General features: G+C 45.5%; 1 protein-coding gene across 1 annotated transcript in view; it reads right to left on the bottom strand.

Moving 5' to 3' along the window:
• LOC109313724 (synaptotagmin-like protein 2) overlaps positions 1-17,258 on the bottom strand; it is a 40,446-nt gene extending 23,188 nt beyond the window's left edge. Inside the window, exons 1-6 of the mRNA XM_019540437.1 lie at positions 16,538-17,258; positions 11,179-11,330; positions 4,178-4,289; positions 2,134-2,227; positions 1,846-1,939; positions 63-1,178 (exon numbers count right to left, since the gene is read on the bottom strand). Of these exons, the coding sequence (XP_019395982.1) occupies positions 63-1,178; positions 1,846-1,939; positions 2,134-2,227; positions 4,178-4,289; positions 11,179-11,330; positions 16,538-16,638 (1,669 nt within the window). The 5' untranslated portion in view covers positions 16,639-17,258. The remainder of the gene's footprint in view (positions 1-62; positions 1,179-1,845; positions 1,940-2,133; positions 2,228-4,177; positions 4,290-11,178; positions 11,331-16,537) is intronic.
• Between the last annotated feature and the right edge of the window lie 755 nt (positions 17,259-18,013).

Below are 18,013 nucleotides of genomic sequence, written 5' to 3'. Positions count from 1 at the left end.
AAAGATTCACTGGGACTCTACCATGAAGGCATCATAGCAGGGCAGTTGGGAGTTTTCAATACCTGAGTAAACAGCGGAGTCAGTTCCCTGAATGATTTCTCTCTCCCTGGCAGGCTCATCATGTGTTAGGTGGTTTGAAGGCTCGTATGTCTTCTCCTCAGGCACCTCTCCATTAGTTTCCTCGTTGTCCTGAATGACCAAGTTAGACCTTTCATCTCTCTCACCATCGTCCTTATCGTCTGAACATGCAGGGTCAATCAATATCTGAATCCTAGCTGCCAGTGAGTCCACCTTGCGCCTGCTTTCTTCTGGCATGACGTACTCATCTGCTGGCGTCTCTGGCTCAAACAGGCTGCCAGGACTCTCTGCTGTGGGCGATTCTATTTTGATGGACGGCACTCGCACAGGCAGCCTGGATCTCTTCGAACTGCGCTGGGCCTTCCTCTCCTCCTCTGGGGCTGACTGCCTTCCATTGCTTTCACTCAGGGAATTATTTTTAGTAACCACTGCACCTTTGCTTTTGGCATATGTGGATCTGGGCACAGAGGGGGCTGACCCCTTCCTTGGAGGGGCTACATAGCTTGGTTCATCTTCACTAGAAGATATGGCGACTGTTCTCTTGTAAGGAATTCTGGTTTTAGTGGGGATATTGGCCTTTTCTTCACCATTTTGGCTTTGATTAGACTGTACAGAGAGTGAGCGAGTCAGCTTGAACTGTCTCCCATTTGACCCCACCAAGTTGGATTCCAAAGTGTTTTCTGCTACCGAGGACTCTGCTCCTTTCTCCCAAAAGTCCTTCAAGTTCTTGAAATGTTCACGGTCAAGGCCAATGTCCTCCTCTTTACTGCTCATGGAAGAAATGGTATAGTTGGCTCCTTGCTTCAGAGTTCGGTTGTTTTCCTCTTCTAGAGAGGGAGCTTTTGAGCTCTTGAGTTTCTCTCTCTTGGCAAGGCTGCCCTCAGACTGCTCTGTGTTATTCGCAGGCAGCTCTGATCTGGGTTTGCCTTTGCTTGGTCTCCTCTTGACTGGTATTTTGCTGAAAATATTAGTTTCTTCAGCTGGACTTTTTGGTCTGGCTGGAATGCCACTGACCAAATCAGGAACATCCGTGCTAGCAGAGTAATTGGGCTGAACTAGATCTTCTGAAAATCTGGCAGACAATGAAGATGTTTCATGACCTATAACAATAAAGAGCGTTCACAGTTTATTCCGTGTGATATTTAAGTAGAAGATCTGTGCTACAGCTTATTGAAAATTCAAAATTACCAACACATTTCAAAATCTAAAAGAAACGGGAATTGTAAGCAAAAATTTCAATATGAAGGATGTTCTTAGCTCTGGTTTGTATGTTTGAAGTAAGCTCCACAGTGCTGGTTTCACAGCACTGAAGGTACTGAGATAATATTTACTTTTGCTATTTGTTAAGCACTAATAATGTGCCTAATACTGCACCAGAGCGAGGAATATGTTGCTTCTTGACCCAAGAAGCCTACAATCTAAGCAAATAGACTATGTAAAATGCACTGGGTAAGTTATATATCTGTATCTATGTGTATTTTAAGAGACTGGATGTATATAAAAACATTACATTTGTTATTTAAGTTGGATTTGTTAATACAGTTAAAAATACCAGGGGATCCAAAGCAAGTTTAGTGTAGTTTAGTCATAGTAGGTTTCTCTCTTTCCTTTCTATGTCTGCTATAGTAGGTTTATACACTTCAGGGAACCCAGTCGTACATGCTGAAGTAAGAATGGCTCCACCTTCCTTATGTACAAGCCAAACAACTTTTTGTAACTAGATGCCATCCAGGTTAAATAATAAAAGTCCACACTGCTGAAACTTACTTTTTTTAAGCAGCTGCAGGTTCTCTGCTGTAGACAAGAATGGATTTACTCTAGTGTTGCTCCTTGCTGGTGACATATTGTTTATACTGGATGTCTAAAAAAAAAAAAAAATCCTGTCAGGGTCTTTAAACAGGCAAAACTGGAAAAGTGTGGTTGCATCTCAGCATGGACACTACGCAGTCAGGCCATCAGGAGCCATCCGGATTCCTCAGTAAGCCAGCAGATGCAGCCTGTATGCAGACTGCAGGAATCATTAAGTGCAATACAGAGCCTGTGTATGAATACTACCTTTTCCAATGTGGATGGAAGCTTGGAGAGTCTTGGCTTGGGCTTTGGCGAGCTGCTACATCCCTCTGAAGAATCAAAACCAGCGGCATTAGATCTGCAGATGAGAGACGTGTTAGCAAAGAAGTAAGTTCCAAGATCAAAAAAAAAAAAATGGAAAAAGCAAGTTCTATAGTGAGGTTCCCCACAGGGTGATCTAACCTTTCCATTCAGCAATTTTTGTTATTTCTAAATTTTGCATGCTGTTTATGCTGACCCCTGTCTGCTAAGATCACCCAGGCCTGATGCTTTCAATTATTTTCCTCATTAGGATTTGGAATGGCTTGGAGCACAGCAAAGGCTTGCTCCTACATGGATAAATCCTCCATTGCAGTCAAAGGAGCCTCTGTAGAGATAATGATCAATAAAATAAATGGACAGGTTTAGCCAGGTCTGACCTAGGTTTATTCAGGGCCAGACCTTTCCAGTGAAACCCGTGGGAGGAACCCAAGAAGAAGGAAAACGCCATAAGATTCCTCCCATGGATTCTCAGTCTCGCTACGTTCTACAGAACAGATTATGGATCCAGCTCTTTAAGACCCTCATACTCCTCAACTATCCACAGAGGATTGAAAGGACACCTGTGACAAGCCCCAGGGCTCTACTGTAATTTGGTCAGCTGCTCCCCTGTCCCACTTTACCAACTGGCTGTGAGGTAGGATCGTTCTACCATGCCTTCCCTAGCTGAAGGCTCTCCTGAGATTCCTGTTTGAAATGGAGGAGCCAAAGGCCACCCCTACATCCGCTCACATCTTCACTGCATCCGTTGTCCACTCTTTGTTCATGCCTGCATTCCCAGATATCCTATTGCCATTGCAGCACAAGACTTCCTATTCCATGTAAGAGAGAGATGCCCTTCTACACATGGTTCCAGGAGCAGGGCATGAGTAGGCTCCCAGCTCTTCCTCATTCAGCTCAGAGGCAGAGATTTTAGACAGTGGGAACACCTAGAATTATATTAGATAGTAAAAAATAATAAATAGGCTGTAAATCCTTATGCCTCAGGGCAGAAATCAACTGCTAACTGCTTGGTGGTTAGGACGAAAACTTCTTTGTGGACAGGTTATATGATTCCTCACACCTTCTCTAGGAGCATCTGGTGGTAGCAAGAGGATGCTGGACAAGAGGGACCCCTCGTCAGAGCCAGGATAGCAATGCCTGGCCTGCAAGTTTGACTGCCCAAAAAAGGAATGATAAAAACCGAGTAAGGATTTCAGGGTCTGGCCAGACACAACAGAAGGCACATCTCTGCTGGGGATGCAAGTGCAGCGAGAACTTCCTTCTGTGAAAAGACTCTTAGATTCTGCCCTTTTAGTAAATACCCCACTAGAAAATTGCACTAGGAGTGGCAGCAGCATCAGGCTGCTTATTTAATAATATATTGACTCGCTTCCCACTTGCTAATAGTGATTTCTTATTTGACTGACAAAAATACAAAGGAGCTACAGGAAACAATCCACCCAAATGCAAATACAATAATGGCTTATCTATAGCCTAAAAACACAGAATTGGGGGTCACCAAATTGCTTGTTCAGGTGCTTTATGGGGTGGTTTTGCACAGTGCACATAAAACCTCTGCGGCATTCCAGATCATTGCAAAGGGGTGGCAAGGAACTGCCAGGAAGTGAGCAATTTCCTAAAGCAGCTCGCTTTGTTAACGGTGCACAAAGGCAAAAATTAAACATATTCAAAATTATCAATGATCTGAAAAAAATTATCTGTAATATCCTGACACTGGCCATTGCTGCTTTTTTACTGGCCCCCTTATCAAATCATGCAGGAAAACTTTGATGGAATAAGGGGCATTACCAGTCAGGATTAATGGAGAATACCTGGAAAAGAATTTACAAACTCTCAAACACACCCATTCTTAATAGAAGCATGAAAACTCTGTTAACTGGCCAAGGTCTAACTTGCATTTAATGTGTCAGGAAAGTAACGGAGGCAACGAACTTGCAGTGTGCGTGGCCACCAGCCGGTACTAAAACAACAATCCTTACTGAGTTACCTCTCGTCCCCCAAATCTGGGGGGAGTTCAGGGGAGGAAGGACATCTTGCTTCTGATGGCAGGGAAGCTGCTTTGTCTTCCAGTTCCTTGCGGATGTCTTTATTAGCCTCATCTATTATATAACAGAGAGGATTGAGAAATGATATTTAATTAGTAACTGTGATGGCTGCTACATTTTATGCTGGTGTAAACAAATGCTTGTTAAATGATGCATTCCAAAGATAAATCTGTTACATTAACACAGGGTAATTACCAGGGAGCCAGGTTGGCTCACTTTTGCTCAGCAGATCCACCAGCTTCAATGGGGGTGGAGAAGTGAAAGCAAAAGATGCTTGCATAGAGCCACCACTTCCAGGAGCAGCACTAGAAAAAGCATGTCCCAACCCTCTGTCATGTGACAACAGAAGCAGATCTGGTTAGTGAATTTATTACTGACAGAAGCTGTCAAACTGCTGCAAAACCTTAACAGTGGCTGTCAATAAAGTTAATCCATTCCAGGATTTTAATTCAGCCACTTCCTGTTTCGAGTCAAAGTCATCTGATCTTGGCAAACAAAGGAGGCAGCCAATACAGTTAATACTGAAGATCCCTATTGTTCGCCCTGGCACAGGGATAAGCCATGCCTCCCGAGTTCTGGCGTACCAACCGAAAGGAACAACACAAGACAGTTAGCTTCTGAACAGTGTGCCAGTGAAAAAAAAACCATTGCCAAGACTCAACCGGTAAAAGAGTCTCCTGTCCACCAGAAGGCAAGAAAAGAAAATCTCAAACAAGGATGAAGAAACCCAATTCATTCTGATCAGTAAAAAGAAAAATACAAGAGGCCACAGTGTATTTATTCATTGCTAAGCTAGGTCTCTCTTTAAGAATATATACACCCGTTACTAAATTTGCCAACACCTTTTGGAACATCTTCCATGAAATATACTATAAATAGGTGATCAGATGGCTACATTTCGCAGAGCCCTGTACAATCCATCGTGTATAAAATTACTTGCCGTTCAGCAGTACATTTAGAAAAATGGGACTGCACAGTTCTACGCAGGCAGGTTATGGCTCAGCTGCCTACTCTTGGAGCCTGTCCCTTCCTCTGAAGCCTCTGGTGCCGGCCAATGTCAGAGCTGTGGATGGCCAACATCAGTATCTGATGCCTGTTCTGATCCAATACGGGAGAACCTGTGATCCTCAAATCTAGAAAATCATGCCAGTTCTTTCTGGCCTGTGCACCACTGTTCATCTGTCCGTACCTCTGTATGTACAACTCTCTAGTCTTCATCTGGGTTGCACAGGTATAAGTGAGCCTAGAAGACTGAACCTAGAATTTAAGTAGGGGGACAGCTGCGCAAAACAGAACCTTTCCTAGAGCTGTTGCTGCTCTGCCGTTAACACGTAGCAGCCACTAAGGTTGGCAGCTACAGCGCCCTCACGTGTAAAGGGAGCACGCTAGTTGTGCTGTTTTTACAGACACTGTGCAGAGAGAACTGTGCTCGGAGAACGATCAAGGAAAAGCAGCCTCCCGCCAGCTTGGAACGGGCAGATCACAACAGACCTTTCACATTTATACCCTGCCCCTCATCCCAGGAAGGCCTCGACACTTGCAAATTCCACTCATCTTGCAACTTACTCAAAGGCAGATCCAGACTTTTGAAAAGGGGGGTGCAGTTGATGAGGTGCATCATCACATTTCAAACAGCACATATTTTTCTCCAGTTCAAAATAAACTAGAAGCATTGCTAACTGGCTAGAGGCCTTGAGCTGTATTATTCAGTTTAAGATTGAAGCCAAAACAAATATAATGGCCTTGGAAGGAGATAAAAACAATCTGCAGGGCTGTGAAATAGGAGCTTTGTTACCAGGAGCAGCTGACAGACAGCAGAAAGGCAGAACAAAGGCTAGCTGGACTGCTGGAGCATCAAGACCGTTAAAAAGAAGAGGGCGTCATTAACACTTGTGGAATGAAGAATTCAGAAGGGATCAAGTAGTTCATAATGAACCAAGCAGTCAGCTGACTCCCTCAGCACTGCCTGAATAGAAATGCTACTGCCATTTCCATATAGGTGGTTGTAAACTTTGGGTGGACCAAGAAACAAAGGGGGTGTGACTGTACTCCTCCCTGGATCCGCCCCTGAACTCACTACTAAATGCACTGCATCACATCTGCTTTTTCTGTACACTGTCCTTCAGGGAAACGCCAAATAAAGCTGCTTTTGCCCTGTTGCCACTTGCAGCATTTAAATTATTTAATACATTATTTAATCTCATTTTGGATTATTATACATTTAGATGCCTCTGTCAAATCAATTCTGTCATATCTGATTCCTTTCATCACAAACAAGTTCTGCACTGTCGAGTTAAGCACAGTAGCCTTGGTAACATTGAGGACAAAGTGACAGACAAATTCCATCTTAAATTAACAGTTGTTCAACCAGTTTAACGTGCCCAGACATTTCTTAAAAAAAATAGGTACAGCTAACCATACGGCTCTAATACTTTTACTGCTCCACCTTCTACCCATTTCCAATCACTCAGAAATTTAGACATTCAGCATATGAGATATAACACAGGAAACTGTCCTACAGGGAACCATTCTGCATCAGCCAGAAGATGAACTGGTTGCTCTATTAGGTGTTCTTTACTTCTCATGCATTGATTTTTCACAGGATAAAGCACAAGTTGTTACCGCAAACTTCATTAAATTGCTCACAGCGAGAATAAGGTAGGACAGCCAACAGCAAGCCTGTGCTTACTATCACATTCCTCACAGGATTTAAAAACTATTCATTATCTCCAGCCTAGAGAGATGCACTCCATGCCAAGCTCCGATCATGCTAGACTAAAGGTATGTCCCACTGAAGACTGCAGTCCAGCACAGAGAAGCTATAAACAGTGGAGGTTGGGTATCTGAAGCAATACAGCCACAGCAGCATGCAGTTTAGCCAGAGCTAATTTCTGCTGCTCTCATCAAGGTAAACAGGCCTGCTGTGAAGTCTGTATTGCCACAGAGCGTTTTGGGTACTAACTCATTCGCAGATGGCTCAGGTAGAGACATCTGTACCTCTACTACAGTACATTGCAGACTATAGTGAACACGTACCCTAAGTCCATCTCTTTATCTTCTGGATTTATACGAGTGTCCAAGTGTATTCCACATAAAACCACTAACAACAGGAAAACCCTCTGCGGGGGTCACAGGATCTCTGGAACGTCTCATTTTGGGGGTCCTATCTCTGCTTATTGGGCCTTTTTATGAAGATAATATTTTCATTCCCTCCTTTTCTCTATGGTAGGAGTTGAGCAGTGAAAGGGGATGTCAGTGTCCAGCTGGTAGGACCTCTCCAAGATCCCTCCACATCCTAACATAATGCCCAGGGCTTTCATCCAGGATTTATAGCCCTTCTCGAGTCATGGGAGCATTGTATTAAAAATGGACTTTTCACCTGCCTGCAGGATGAACAGCCCTGATCTCCATAGGGAAAGGGAAACATTTTGACAAGACAGTGATCAGAAGCCCTTGTCTCACTAAGTTTAGACTCGGGGCCATGTAGTATGTCCCATTCTGAAAGATGCTAGTAATTCCTCCCCGCGCAGGCCAAGCTCTTCTCTGAGGGACACCAGCATAATTCAGATCTTTATCAAGGGAATCATCAAGACAACATATGCTCCACTTATATGTTAAGAAAACATGCCTGTTTCCAGTTACCAGCAAGGGAATATCAGCATTTGGCAAATAACAGAAGTCTTTGATAAAAAGAATTGCTTCAGTGCCTGACATCTTACCTCTACCCAAAGCTGAGAATATGTCAATGTAGGTAGGTAATGGTGAAACATCTATTTGAAAGTAATAGTCACACAGATGTTCTGCTAGTGATTTTAAAATCAGTCTTTAGAGAAAGAGAGAGAGAATTTGGGAGAAGAGGAGGAAAGGAAGAATGGGAGAAGGAAGACCAAGGTAAAGTTTAACCACAACCTTAGATAATAATAAGGTTAACAACATTTGTCAGGGCCTTTTTAAACAAATATTTTTCCCGCTGCCCAAAATATACGTTCAAAGACACATTTTTTAGACGGATCTTTTGGGGGTTTTTTTTAGAGGTTAACCGTAAAAAAAATATGTCTATTACTTACCCTAGATCCAAATCACAACCCTAGGAGTTAAGTCTGAACAAAATAGGACTTAAAACACTTCTGCCTGTGGCTGCTCATCTCCTGACCTGGGCTGTTTGCTAATGATGTCAGGGTTGCTCACAAGGCAAAAGGCTAAAGATTCAATGCTGGCTGTTAGCCAGCACATAGAAAAAGAGGCCCTGTCTTGACCCTTCCCCATCACAATGACACAGGGCCTGCTGAAACTCCTGCCTCTGTGTAAATATTGTTTAAACTTATTGACATTGTTGCAGACCCTAGAAAAAAAGCTGCATTCCAGAGTGGGCACCACCAAGGCTGCAACTCAGTTGTGTTGGAAAGAGATTGTCATTTTTTAAGTTTCCAGAAGTTTTATAAAATACAACAGTGCATTTAATCCCCAGCTCTTAAATAAAACCCAAGGAAACAGCTCTCCATGCCCCTCCCCCCCAAAAATCTGTTTTCACTTTTAACCTGGAAAAAATAATAAGAGTTGCTCCTGCATTATCACAGCAACTCTGTAACCCAAGTTCAGTGAAAACCCCCACTGAAGAGCAAGTATAAAAGGTGCTTCATATAACATGGAGGACCAGTTCTTTAATACAGAACCACTGACATTGGTGATCTATTCCAAACTACATCAACCAAGTGAGGGTTAAGTTAAGAGAGAAATTAAAGTAGTACAAGATCCTGATTCAAAGTCATTTTCCATGTGCTTAACTTTGGATACGTGCTTAAGTTGCATTGCTTTAAAAGCACACTTAAGCGCTTTGCTGAACTGGGGCTTTTGAGAAGGAAAGGGACTCAGTGTGAGAGATCCAGGTCGCTGAGCCAGAGTACAGAAAAGCACAGCCTGAACTTTTAGAGTCTGAAGGAGGAAACACAGATGAGCTTAGTAAAGGAGCACCAAGATGAATGGGCAGAAGGGAAGATGGATATGAAGTGAAGTAAATTAGCAAAGGCAGGCTGGCGGGTCACCTGATGTGGACTCTGTGAAGGCATCAAGAGCAATTATAACTGTAGAGTCCTTGGTAAACTTTGGTTAGAGCTGCCCATCATGACCACAGCTTGAGAGCTGGGAACTACCTCAGCATGTCTGCGCAGCTGTGATTTCTCTCCACCACAAAATAATCAATCTGGAGATTGTGCAAGAGTGGCGTCCAGTCCTGCGGGATTTCTGCAGAGCCGGAACTGCCTGCTATTTATGTCCAGGATGATGTGAATCATCCCCGCTGCTATTTCCACAAATGTTCAGTCAGAAGTGCCAATTCCAGCTGGTTACATTTGCACTCATCATGCAGCCCTGCCCTTCTCATAAAGAGCTGCTCTATTCTCTTCAGCGCCCTTCACAGTCAAGTCACATTAGTTGTGTTCCATAAATGACCACGGATTTCAGCTGCGTGTCAAATCAAGCACAGCGCATCCTGCATGGCACTAAGCCAAGGCCCCAGACACACCCTTGTTATGGCACCTAGCTTTGACACTAAACAGACATATTACACTTTGAAATTACACTGTCCCACCTCTGCTGGAGTTATTTCCTTGTACAGGATTAACCTTGCATTGTTTTGTCAGTCTTCTGCTGAAGGTACTAGGTTTGCATCCTCCTTCCTCCTAGCAGAGTGACATGGAGAGCAGACTCAAGAAAGGAAGGACCAGATCAAAGGAAGCAGCCATACACTTATCTCTCTTCCCAGTCCCCTTCTTGCCAATTGACAGCCTGGCTCCTGAAAGAGCTCCCTGCAGGACTGTACTGTCGGGAGGGGTGGTCACATCCAGACCAGCCCACAGCCCTGCTAAGCACCTGCACAAGAGCAACAGGGTAGAAAGAGCTGGTGCTAAAGCAGCAGCACTCTCTCCTCTGAGCCAGGAACCACCGGGACTCTGTCCCCTCTGTGTAGGGAGGTGGACAGAGTAATTTACCTGAAAGCAACACATTCACCGGATGGTCCAGTAGGTTTAACTTGTAAGCTCTTCAAGGCAGGGACTCTTCCTTGCTCCAAATACAGCACAAAAGACCACTGGGTGCTCATCTCAGCTGGGATCTCAGGAGCGGCTGCAATAGCAATAGTCATGCCTTGGCACAACGGGAGCCAACCTTTCTGGCAAATGCACCACATATTAGCCCCACATTCTCTCCAAGTGCCGCTCCGATCCCCTTCCCCTGTTTGGTCTGCTGCTCTGCTTTCCACTCCCAGCCCTGTACTGTTGGCCCAGTTTGCTGCTTTGCTTCCCCCACTATTTGCCACTGTGCTGCCTGTCCCCTCCCCAAGCTGCTGCACACCACACACCTGCCTTAGCAGATGCATCACTCAATAAGAAGAAATGATGAAGTGAGAGAGAAACAGAGAAATGGTGCCCTTAAACTCCTTCATCTGTATAACAAGGGCAGTACAGTGCAGTGAACCCGGCTCACTTCTCAGCAGAGAGAACGCACTTTGGAAACTTTTGGGCCACAGCCACTTGCCATGCCTGGTGAAGCCAGGCCAGCTGCACTGTAGCTAAATTTATCTCCTATTGATTCAGCATCTGAATCCATTTTGTTTTGGCTCCAATTTTTATGGCACGTGTCAATCCAGCGCAGGGAAAACAAACCAGGCACTACGTGCCACTTGTTCCCAGCTATGTCTTTAAAACGGGGGTCAAGTGAACTTAATTGGAGCATAGGTCTTGCACTGGTCCTTTGCACCTGGGTGAAGTTCACCCTAACGTTGCCTCAGTTATAATCTCCAATGTTGACCGGAAAGCTTAGCATAGCATAGCCCTTTGAGAATGCAAATACGAAGCCTACTGCCCCAAAGGGCTCAACATGGAAGACCAGTGACTGAGTCTCACCTGTTGGATCCAGGTGGATTTATGTTGCTCTGCATGATACTTACTTTCTAGTTTGCCCTTTTTCCTTCTAATTGATGCTCGAAGCAGATCTGGCCCCTCTAGCTCCTCTTGAAAACGCTTTGCCTTCACTTCATAAAACCATTCACCAGTCACAAACTTCTTCTTCTTTTCATCATGGATAGAGCCTTGCAATCGTCTAGGGAGAAAAAGACAAACAGGGTATATGCAAAAAAGGGCAAGAGGTGGAGAAAAAAACAAAATAAAACCTCTCTCAATGCATTTTTATGGCACAAACTAGAAGTCCTAGGAGAATCCAGTTGACAGACCTCATGAGGACTTTGGAAAGCCTCACACAACACTGCTTTCAAATACTGTCTGAGAAAGCCAGAGAGACTGAGTTTAATCAAGGTATCATTGGACTAACATGGGGTTAAATGAATACAAATACACACAAAACACACCGACACATCTGTCCGTCGAGGTGTATGTAAGCCTGCTTAAATTAATAACACTTAGCATCTCTGTAGTGCCTTTAATATTAGGGTATTAGAAATCTTTACAAATATTCTCCCAACATTTCAGAGAGGTAGGAATCTCTTCACTGACTTCTGGGATAGAGCACAGTGGGTTGATTTAACAGTTAAGGATAGGACGTAAAGGCATACACTATTTCCCATTAAAATGCAGGAAAAGTCAGGTGGGCTGCATGTAATTACTGAAGATGGAAGTTAGGCAAGACAAAGGGATGTCTGCACCGCTTTTGCAGTGCTCTCAAGCATGCCTTTCCACTCCATACACACCATTCCCAGAAACAAGGCTGTGAAGCCACCCTGGGGTGCCTCCTCCCACTGCTGTCTCCAGCGTGCTTGAGAGCAGCAGTGAGAAGTTACCCTTTTAAGGCAGCTTTGTTGCCTCATTTTAGGACTGCCACGTACCGGGTGGGAATGGATGGACAGGGTTTGTTTGAAAGTGGTGCTCCTGTGGAAATAGTGCAGACATATGCCGAGCTAAAACACCACCCTCTTCCCAAATATGTCACTGCACCATGAATATGGGAACTGCTAGACACCAAGAACTGGGTGTTACAAACCAGCTGAAGCACAGGCTCCTCCAGAAAGAGGATGTGTCCACCTGTTGAGCTGAGGCGCTGGGTCTGTTCTGACTCAGCAGGAAGACTGCCATCCTCCGAATCGCTGATGCTGCCTCCTGCAGCATGCACCAAGCCTGTGGTCTCCCTTTCAGTTACTGACTCAGCCTCACCAGTGTTAGATGGTGAATGGCGCTGAAATTGCAATTTAAGGAAAGGTACAGCGCATTTTGACTTCCTGCCAGTATTAGCTTGTGTCTCCTCTCTCACCTCTAGTAGTTTACTGACTGGTATAGATATTCTATGACTCACTTGTACCCCAGTGTGGTCAATGGTTAGTGGCATCAGTCAAGGGCTGCATAAACCTATCTCCCCTTGGGAAATACCTAGCGCACTCTTATAAAGAATCTGGAGGCAGCCGGGCAGCTTAGAATAAGGAAGAGCAAATGGACAGCTCCAGCTGGCATCCAGCACAGAGCAACTTTACCCACACCTAATAGTGCCTTACTTCTTGCATAATCACATTCATTTCCATGGGACCGAGCAGCAAGGGGACAGTGCGAGTAAAGTGACACAGCATCTGGCCTTATATTGGCCAGATTGCAACAGGTCCGTACGTAGTTTTAACACGTAGTTTCTTTAAGGTATTTTCAGGGGGTGGAGGGGGAGGAATGTTGTTGATATCTGAATAAATCAAGTAGACTGAAAATCTGTTCATTTTGTTTCATTTTTGCTGGAGACTACATAGCTATCCTCCAAGACTGAAGCTGAGTTTGTTTTCCAAACAGTCGGAGCATAATGGTCATATTATGAGGAGCAACTGAAAGCAATGTCACGACACATGCTAATGAACAGGCATTAAAGAATGCCTGAATGTAGGAGCATAGGTCACGTACTTGTAAGGAAATGATGTTGAGTTTGCACCAAACATCTTATTCCGATCCCATCTGACAAAGTTAAAAAGGCTTAAATAGAAAGGAGAGCTCTGGCCACTGTTTCTGCTTTGGGAAGCTGCTCCCTTTGCTCAAGGGTGAAGGGTAGGAAAGCAAATTTTAAAGCCTGCTCATGACAAGCCAGTTTAGAGCAATGACTGGTCCAGTAAGGCCTCGCAGAGCCCTGATAGCAATCTAATTCCGTGAAGCTGCCTAAATTTTCAACCAAGCCTGAGCCCAGCCTCTCTTTTTGTGTCTGTGAATGAACTACAGGCACAAACATTAGCAACGGGACTGCTCATCTGATTTGTGCTCATCTACACCTACGGATAGGGAAACTAGAAGGCAGCCTGGGTAGTCAGCCTGGGGACCCTGCTCATCTGTCAAGCTAACCACAGACAGCAGCATTTGGCCAATGGCGAATCCCCAAGAAGTCTCATCAGGAATGAATGTGAATACATCTTAAATGTGTCGCTTGAGGCATTTGATCATCCAGACATGTTCTGCCTTGGTAAGTGTCCTGCCTCACATAGGAAGTCTCAGGCTTGGACTTTCCATGCCGAGTCCACCACCCGCTGACATGCAAATATAGATTTTCTCATACAAGAGCGACTGGGTCAACTCTTCCACTTGAGAGTTTAGTTCTGGGCTTTACTCCAAGTTCTGCCCACGGCAATCCTTCACAAGCGTAAGCAAACACTTCCTATCCCTGGTTGGAAGATAAGGAATGGAGGCAGTGAAGTCTCTGAATATATTTTTACCCCACAGAGGCACTGGGTGGTTAAATCCAGTATTTCCAGGAAGGTACTCAATGAAAGCCCTATGCAATGTGAAAAGCCTACGGGCATCCAGACATTTTATGTAGCCACAATGCTGCACACCGTGGCCACTAGGAAATTCCAGGAAACATTGAGGGTAGAATCCAGAAGCGTCTGCTGCTGCATCTGAGCTAAAGGAGAATCTCCCTTTGCAATTTAGGGCTCATGAAACACGAATGAGCTCTTGTGAACCCACCTACTTGCAGGCTTTGAGGGGATGCACACAAATACGTTCACTGCATGCACTTTCCCAATTACTCCCTCCAAGTAAGCGACTCCCGGGCCAGTGACTCTGCTGAAGCCGACAAAGTGCTGTGGAAACTGGAAACCATTCCCTCGGCAGCTGCAAAGGGGACTGCTAGAAGAAATTCCTATTTATCTCAGGGGCTTTGCCTTTCCCCAGGCTACTGAGTGTGCAGTGCATCTGCCTGTAGCTACGAAGGCTCCAGAGGTTGCCCTGTGAAATCCCTCGGTTCAGAGCAGCATGACAATGAAGGTGGCTCCCTGCATTAGCTGGGCTGGAAAACAGAGCACATGCTGAACATGGATATTCAGTTGTTAATGCAAACCTGAATAGGAGACACCTGCCAGGTTTGCTTAGCTGCCTTCAGCAGGATTTGTCTATTTTTGGCACTTCTGTGGATTTCTTTCATTCCTTTCCTGAACTCCGGAGCCAAACACAGCCTTGATGTAACCATACTGAAACACATTAAGCTGCCAAAAGTATCAATCTGGCCCTTAGACATTTCCTGCAGACAGTAGCTTTCCTCTGGGTCACTGCACCAAACCAAATACAGCATGCAAACAGTTAGCTCTCCTTCCTGAGCACGGCTTCTCTTACTGTAAGTGGTCCTGACACGCCCATGGCTGATTTTTTTTTTTTTTGGCACCCAGGCTAATAAGTGTCTTGTTCACTGACCTGTACCTTTAACTCTGCTCCAGTGATTTTGTTTTTGCACAAAAACTTGCTGAGTTAGATCTCTGTTTGCTGGTCCTGCCTTTGCAGAGCTCAGTGCAATTCTGGGAGAGGATTTCTAACACCCTGGAAAGGCTGAGGGTGCCGGAGGGTACAAAGGGGGCAGCTTCTGTGTGGGTCTGAGGAGCAATGTAGGATTTCACAGCACAACTTCTGGAGCTTTTGTGGCTGCCAGCAGATATGCTGCACACTCAGTAGTGTTACATTTGGGCTGCCTCAGGGCAGGGGCACCGGGTACAGATTGCAGACTCTGCTTTCTGGCAAGCTGTCATGGGGTATTGTGCTTTTGTCAATATTACAAACTCCCTCCTAGCCCTTGCTCTCAACACAGCTAGCCTAGCCCCCAGAGAGGGCTTTGCAGGGGGGCGTTGTCCTGCTTTTAGTGAGGTCCTGAGAAATACATGGCAAGGTGGGCAATTCCTCAGTTCCCACATGGCCCCTGCACACTTGGGAGAACAAGAGGCAGCACATTTGGTGGAAAAAAGGGAAAGCATGCTTTACCATCTGGGCCCCACACCCTTCCCCTGGGTGGAGGAAACTTCGTTAGTCCTCTCCTGTGGGGGCACACAGTGGATAACAATACCGTGCCCCAGTGCTGCACCAGAGGTAATTTATGGTACCTAAAAACTAAGGAACACGTTTTGATCTTACTGACAGTAGTACGAATCATCCACTGTGATCACATTGACTTGAGGTAGCTTCTTCCACCAGTTATTGCTCAGCATAGATCACACACTGAAACCAAAACAATGCATCTTCCTGAAAAGCTTGCTAACATTAAATGTATCCCAGTGTTGGCTTCACCAGAGATAAGGATCTGGGTCTTCCCAAACTCAGACCCCAACCACCGATAGCTCTTGGCTAGCTGATCTCTATAGCCCTCTTCTTGTAACCCGAAGGCTGGACATGAGCCTCCTCAGGAGCTGCTGCAGAAGTCCTGCACAGCGTTCATGGGCCCAGACAATGGGCTTAGTCTTTTCTGGCTCAGCAAAAAGTCAAGGGTCATGTCCTCCGCTGGCTTCGTTCCACTGGCTTCAGCTGACCTATGCCGAATGACATCAGCTCACAGCCTGGCCCAGCAGCTTAGCCTCTTGCTCGCTATAAACCCAGAACAACCTGATGGGCAGCATGAACACCTGCTACGGAGCAGCGAGAACTAAATGAAACAGGAAGAATAGTCTTGAAGCTGGGGTACAAGTGAGACAAGCTCTCTTCTTGGCTCCATTGCTGTGGTTGTGCTCTGCCCCTGCCTCTGGATAAGAAATGATGAAGCAGAAGCCAGCCCAGGGAGGGGGCAACTCCCATCGAACAACACCGATCCCCCAATCCGCCAAGACGTGTGGACAAATTCAGGGAGTCACACCCAGCTCTCCTGAAGGAAAGCAGCTGCAAGAGCGACTGAAAATGCAAGGGAGGAGATGGAAGGACTCTTCCGACTCTGGAGGTAAAGGGAAAAGGCCAGTGCCACCTACTGCTCCTCAGACCCACACACATGCATTTACACACACAAAACTATGCAAAACATGCATCCTAGTTTGAGGACCCCTTCCCCAATGATCTCAATATCTGTGAACACTCGGTCTTTCTTACCTGACACGATCACTGTCCTTCTTCTTCAGCTCTGCATCTCTCTGCAGCACCTTCATAAGCTTCTCATATTCCTCCTCCGTCAGAAAGCTTAGGTCCAACATCTTCTCTATACTGCTGTTCAACCAGCTGAAGCACTGGAAGACCCAAAGCTAATTCAGACTAGTCTGCGAGCATGCCATGAGCAGCCTCCAATGCAGACAGCTTCCGTCTGCTGAACGGTATTAGAGCTCCAAAAGAAAAAAAAGAAAACACCGCACACTTCACACCCCCATGGCAAGGATGGAAGCTGTGCTAAGGTCTGGACTTGTACTTTCAGGCACTAATCAGCCTCTCTCTGACACGGTTTCCTGTGTCGCATGCCTGCTTGTGCCAGGGGAAAAAAACAAAAAAATCTTTCAGGCAGAAGTGTGTTTATTCGCTTTCCTTGTTCACAGTCGCGGCATTCTTGAGCCAGTGTCAATCAAGTATCCAAATATAGAGAGGAGCGAGTTTGCCACGGGCTTCAGCTGCAGCAGCAGGAATGAAGGACAAACCCTAAAGTTACAGACATCGACCGCCAGCACCTCTGCTATGTGTCTTGCTCAAAAAAAAAAAAAAAAAAGCCTGCGTGCAGCTCAGTCGCTCCTGCAAAGAAATAGCATCAAGATGCCTTTTTAGATAAACATGACATATGGTGAGCGAATGTGTACACTGGGGGTGTTTAAGCAGAAGTTCCAAAGCAAGCTGTCCTCCTGTTTCTCCAGGTCTCCTACACCCCTTGACATGGCAGCAGCTTAACTAGGAAACAGTCTTTTTTAGTCAGCTGGATGGGAGCAGATACACAGCTGTCCCAACACGCAATTTATAAAAGCAGATAAAAGGGAAGAACGTCTCCCCTCCCCCCCCCACAAGCTACACAGCTGTTCTTTGCCTCCATTTTCCCACCTGTAAAATGAAGCTAGTGACACTTCTCCTTTATAAAGCATGTGGACATCGACACTCCAAACAGCAACATGCAATTGCAGTTGATCTGTTAAACTCCTAGAGCTGTTGCGCTGCTCGTCATGTGCATGTCTCCTAGTGCTGCAGCTACATTTGCCATTCAAACAATAGGCTGTTCCATACTTCTGTAGTCTAGCAGGGATCAAGAAAAACCAGGAGTCAACAGTATGTGGACAGGGAGAGCAGGCCATATGCTGCTCTGTTGAAGTGTGCCCTCTTCCCTTCTCCCCTTCCCTCCACTGCAGACAATTTAAGCGTTTGGATTTAAGCATTTAAGCCAAGAACAGAGCTAATTAGTCTGCACATAGCACTGCACTGACGTGGCAGCACAGCTTCCCGTACTAGAGCAGAACTAGCTCGGGTTATCCCTTTGTGGTGCTACCTCACACCCAGATGTACCTAAATATGATCCCAATGGCCTGTAGAACGAGTTCCCTCTAGTTTCTCTCAGATGGAAGCTCACAGAAGAGATACAAGGCTTCCAGATAATGGGAA

The sequence above is a fragment of the Crocodylus porosus genome, unplaced genomic scaffold, assembly GCF_001723895.1.
Source record: "Crocodylus porosus isolate Cpor-Errol unplaced genomic scaffold, CroPor_comp1, whole genome shotgun sequence".
Taxonomy (NCBI): Eukaryota; Metazoa; Chordata; order Crocodylia; family Crocodylidae; genus Crocodylus; species Crocodylus porosus.
This window is presented reverse-complemented; position numbering and strand designations above follow the sequence as displayed.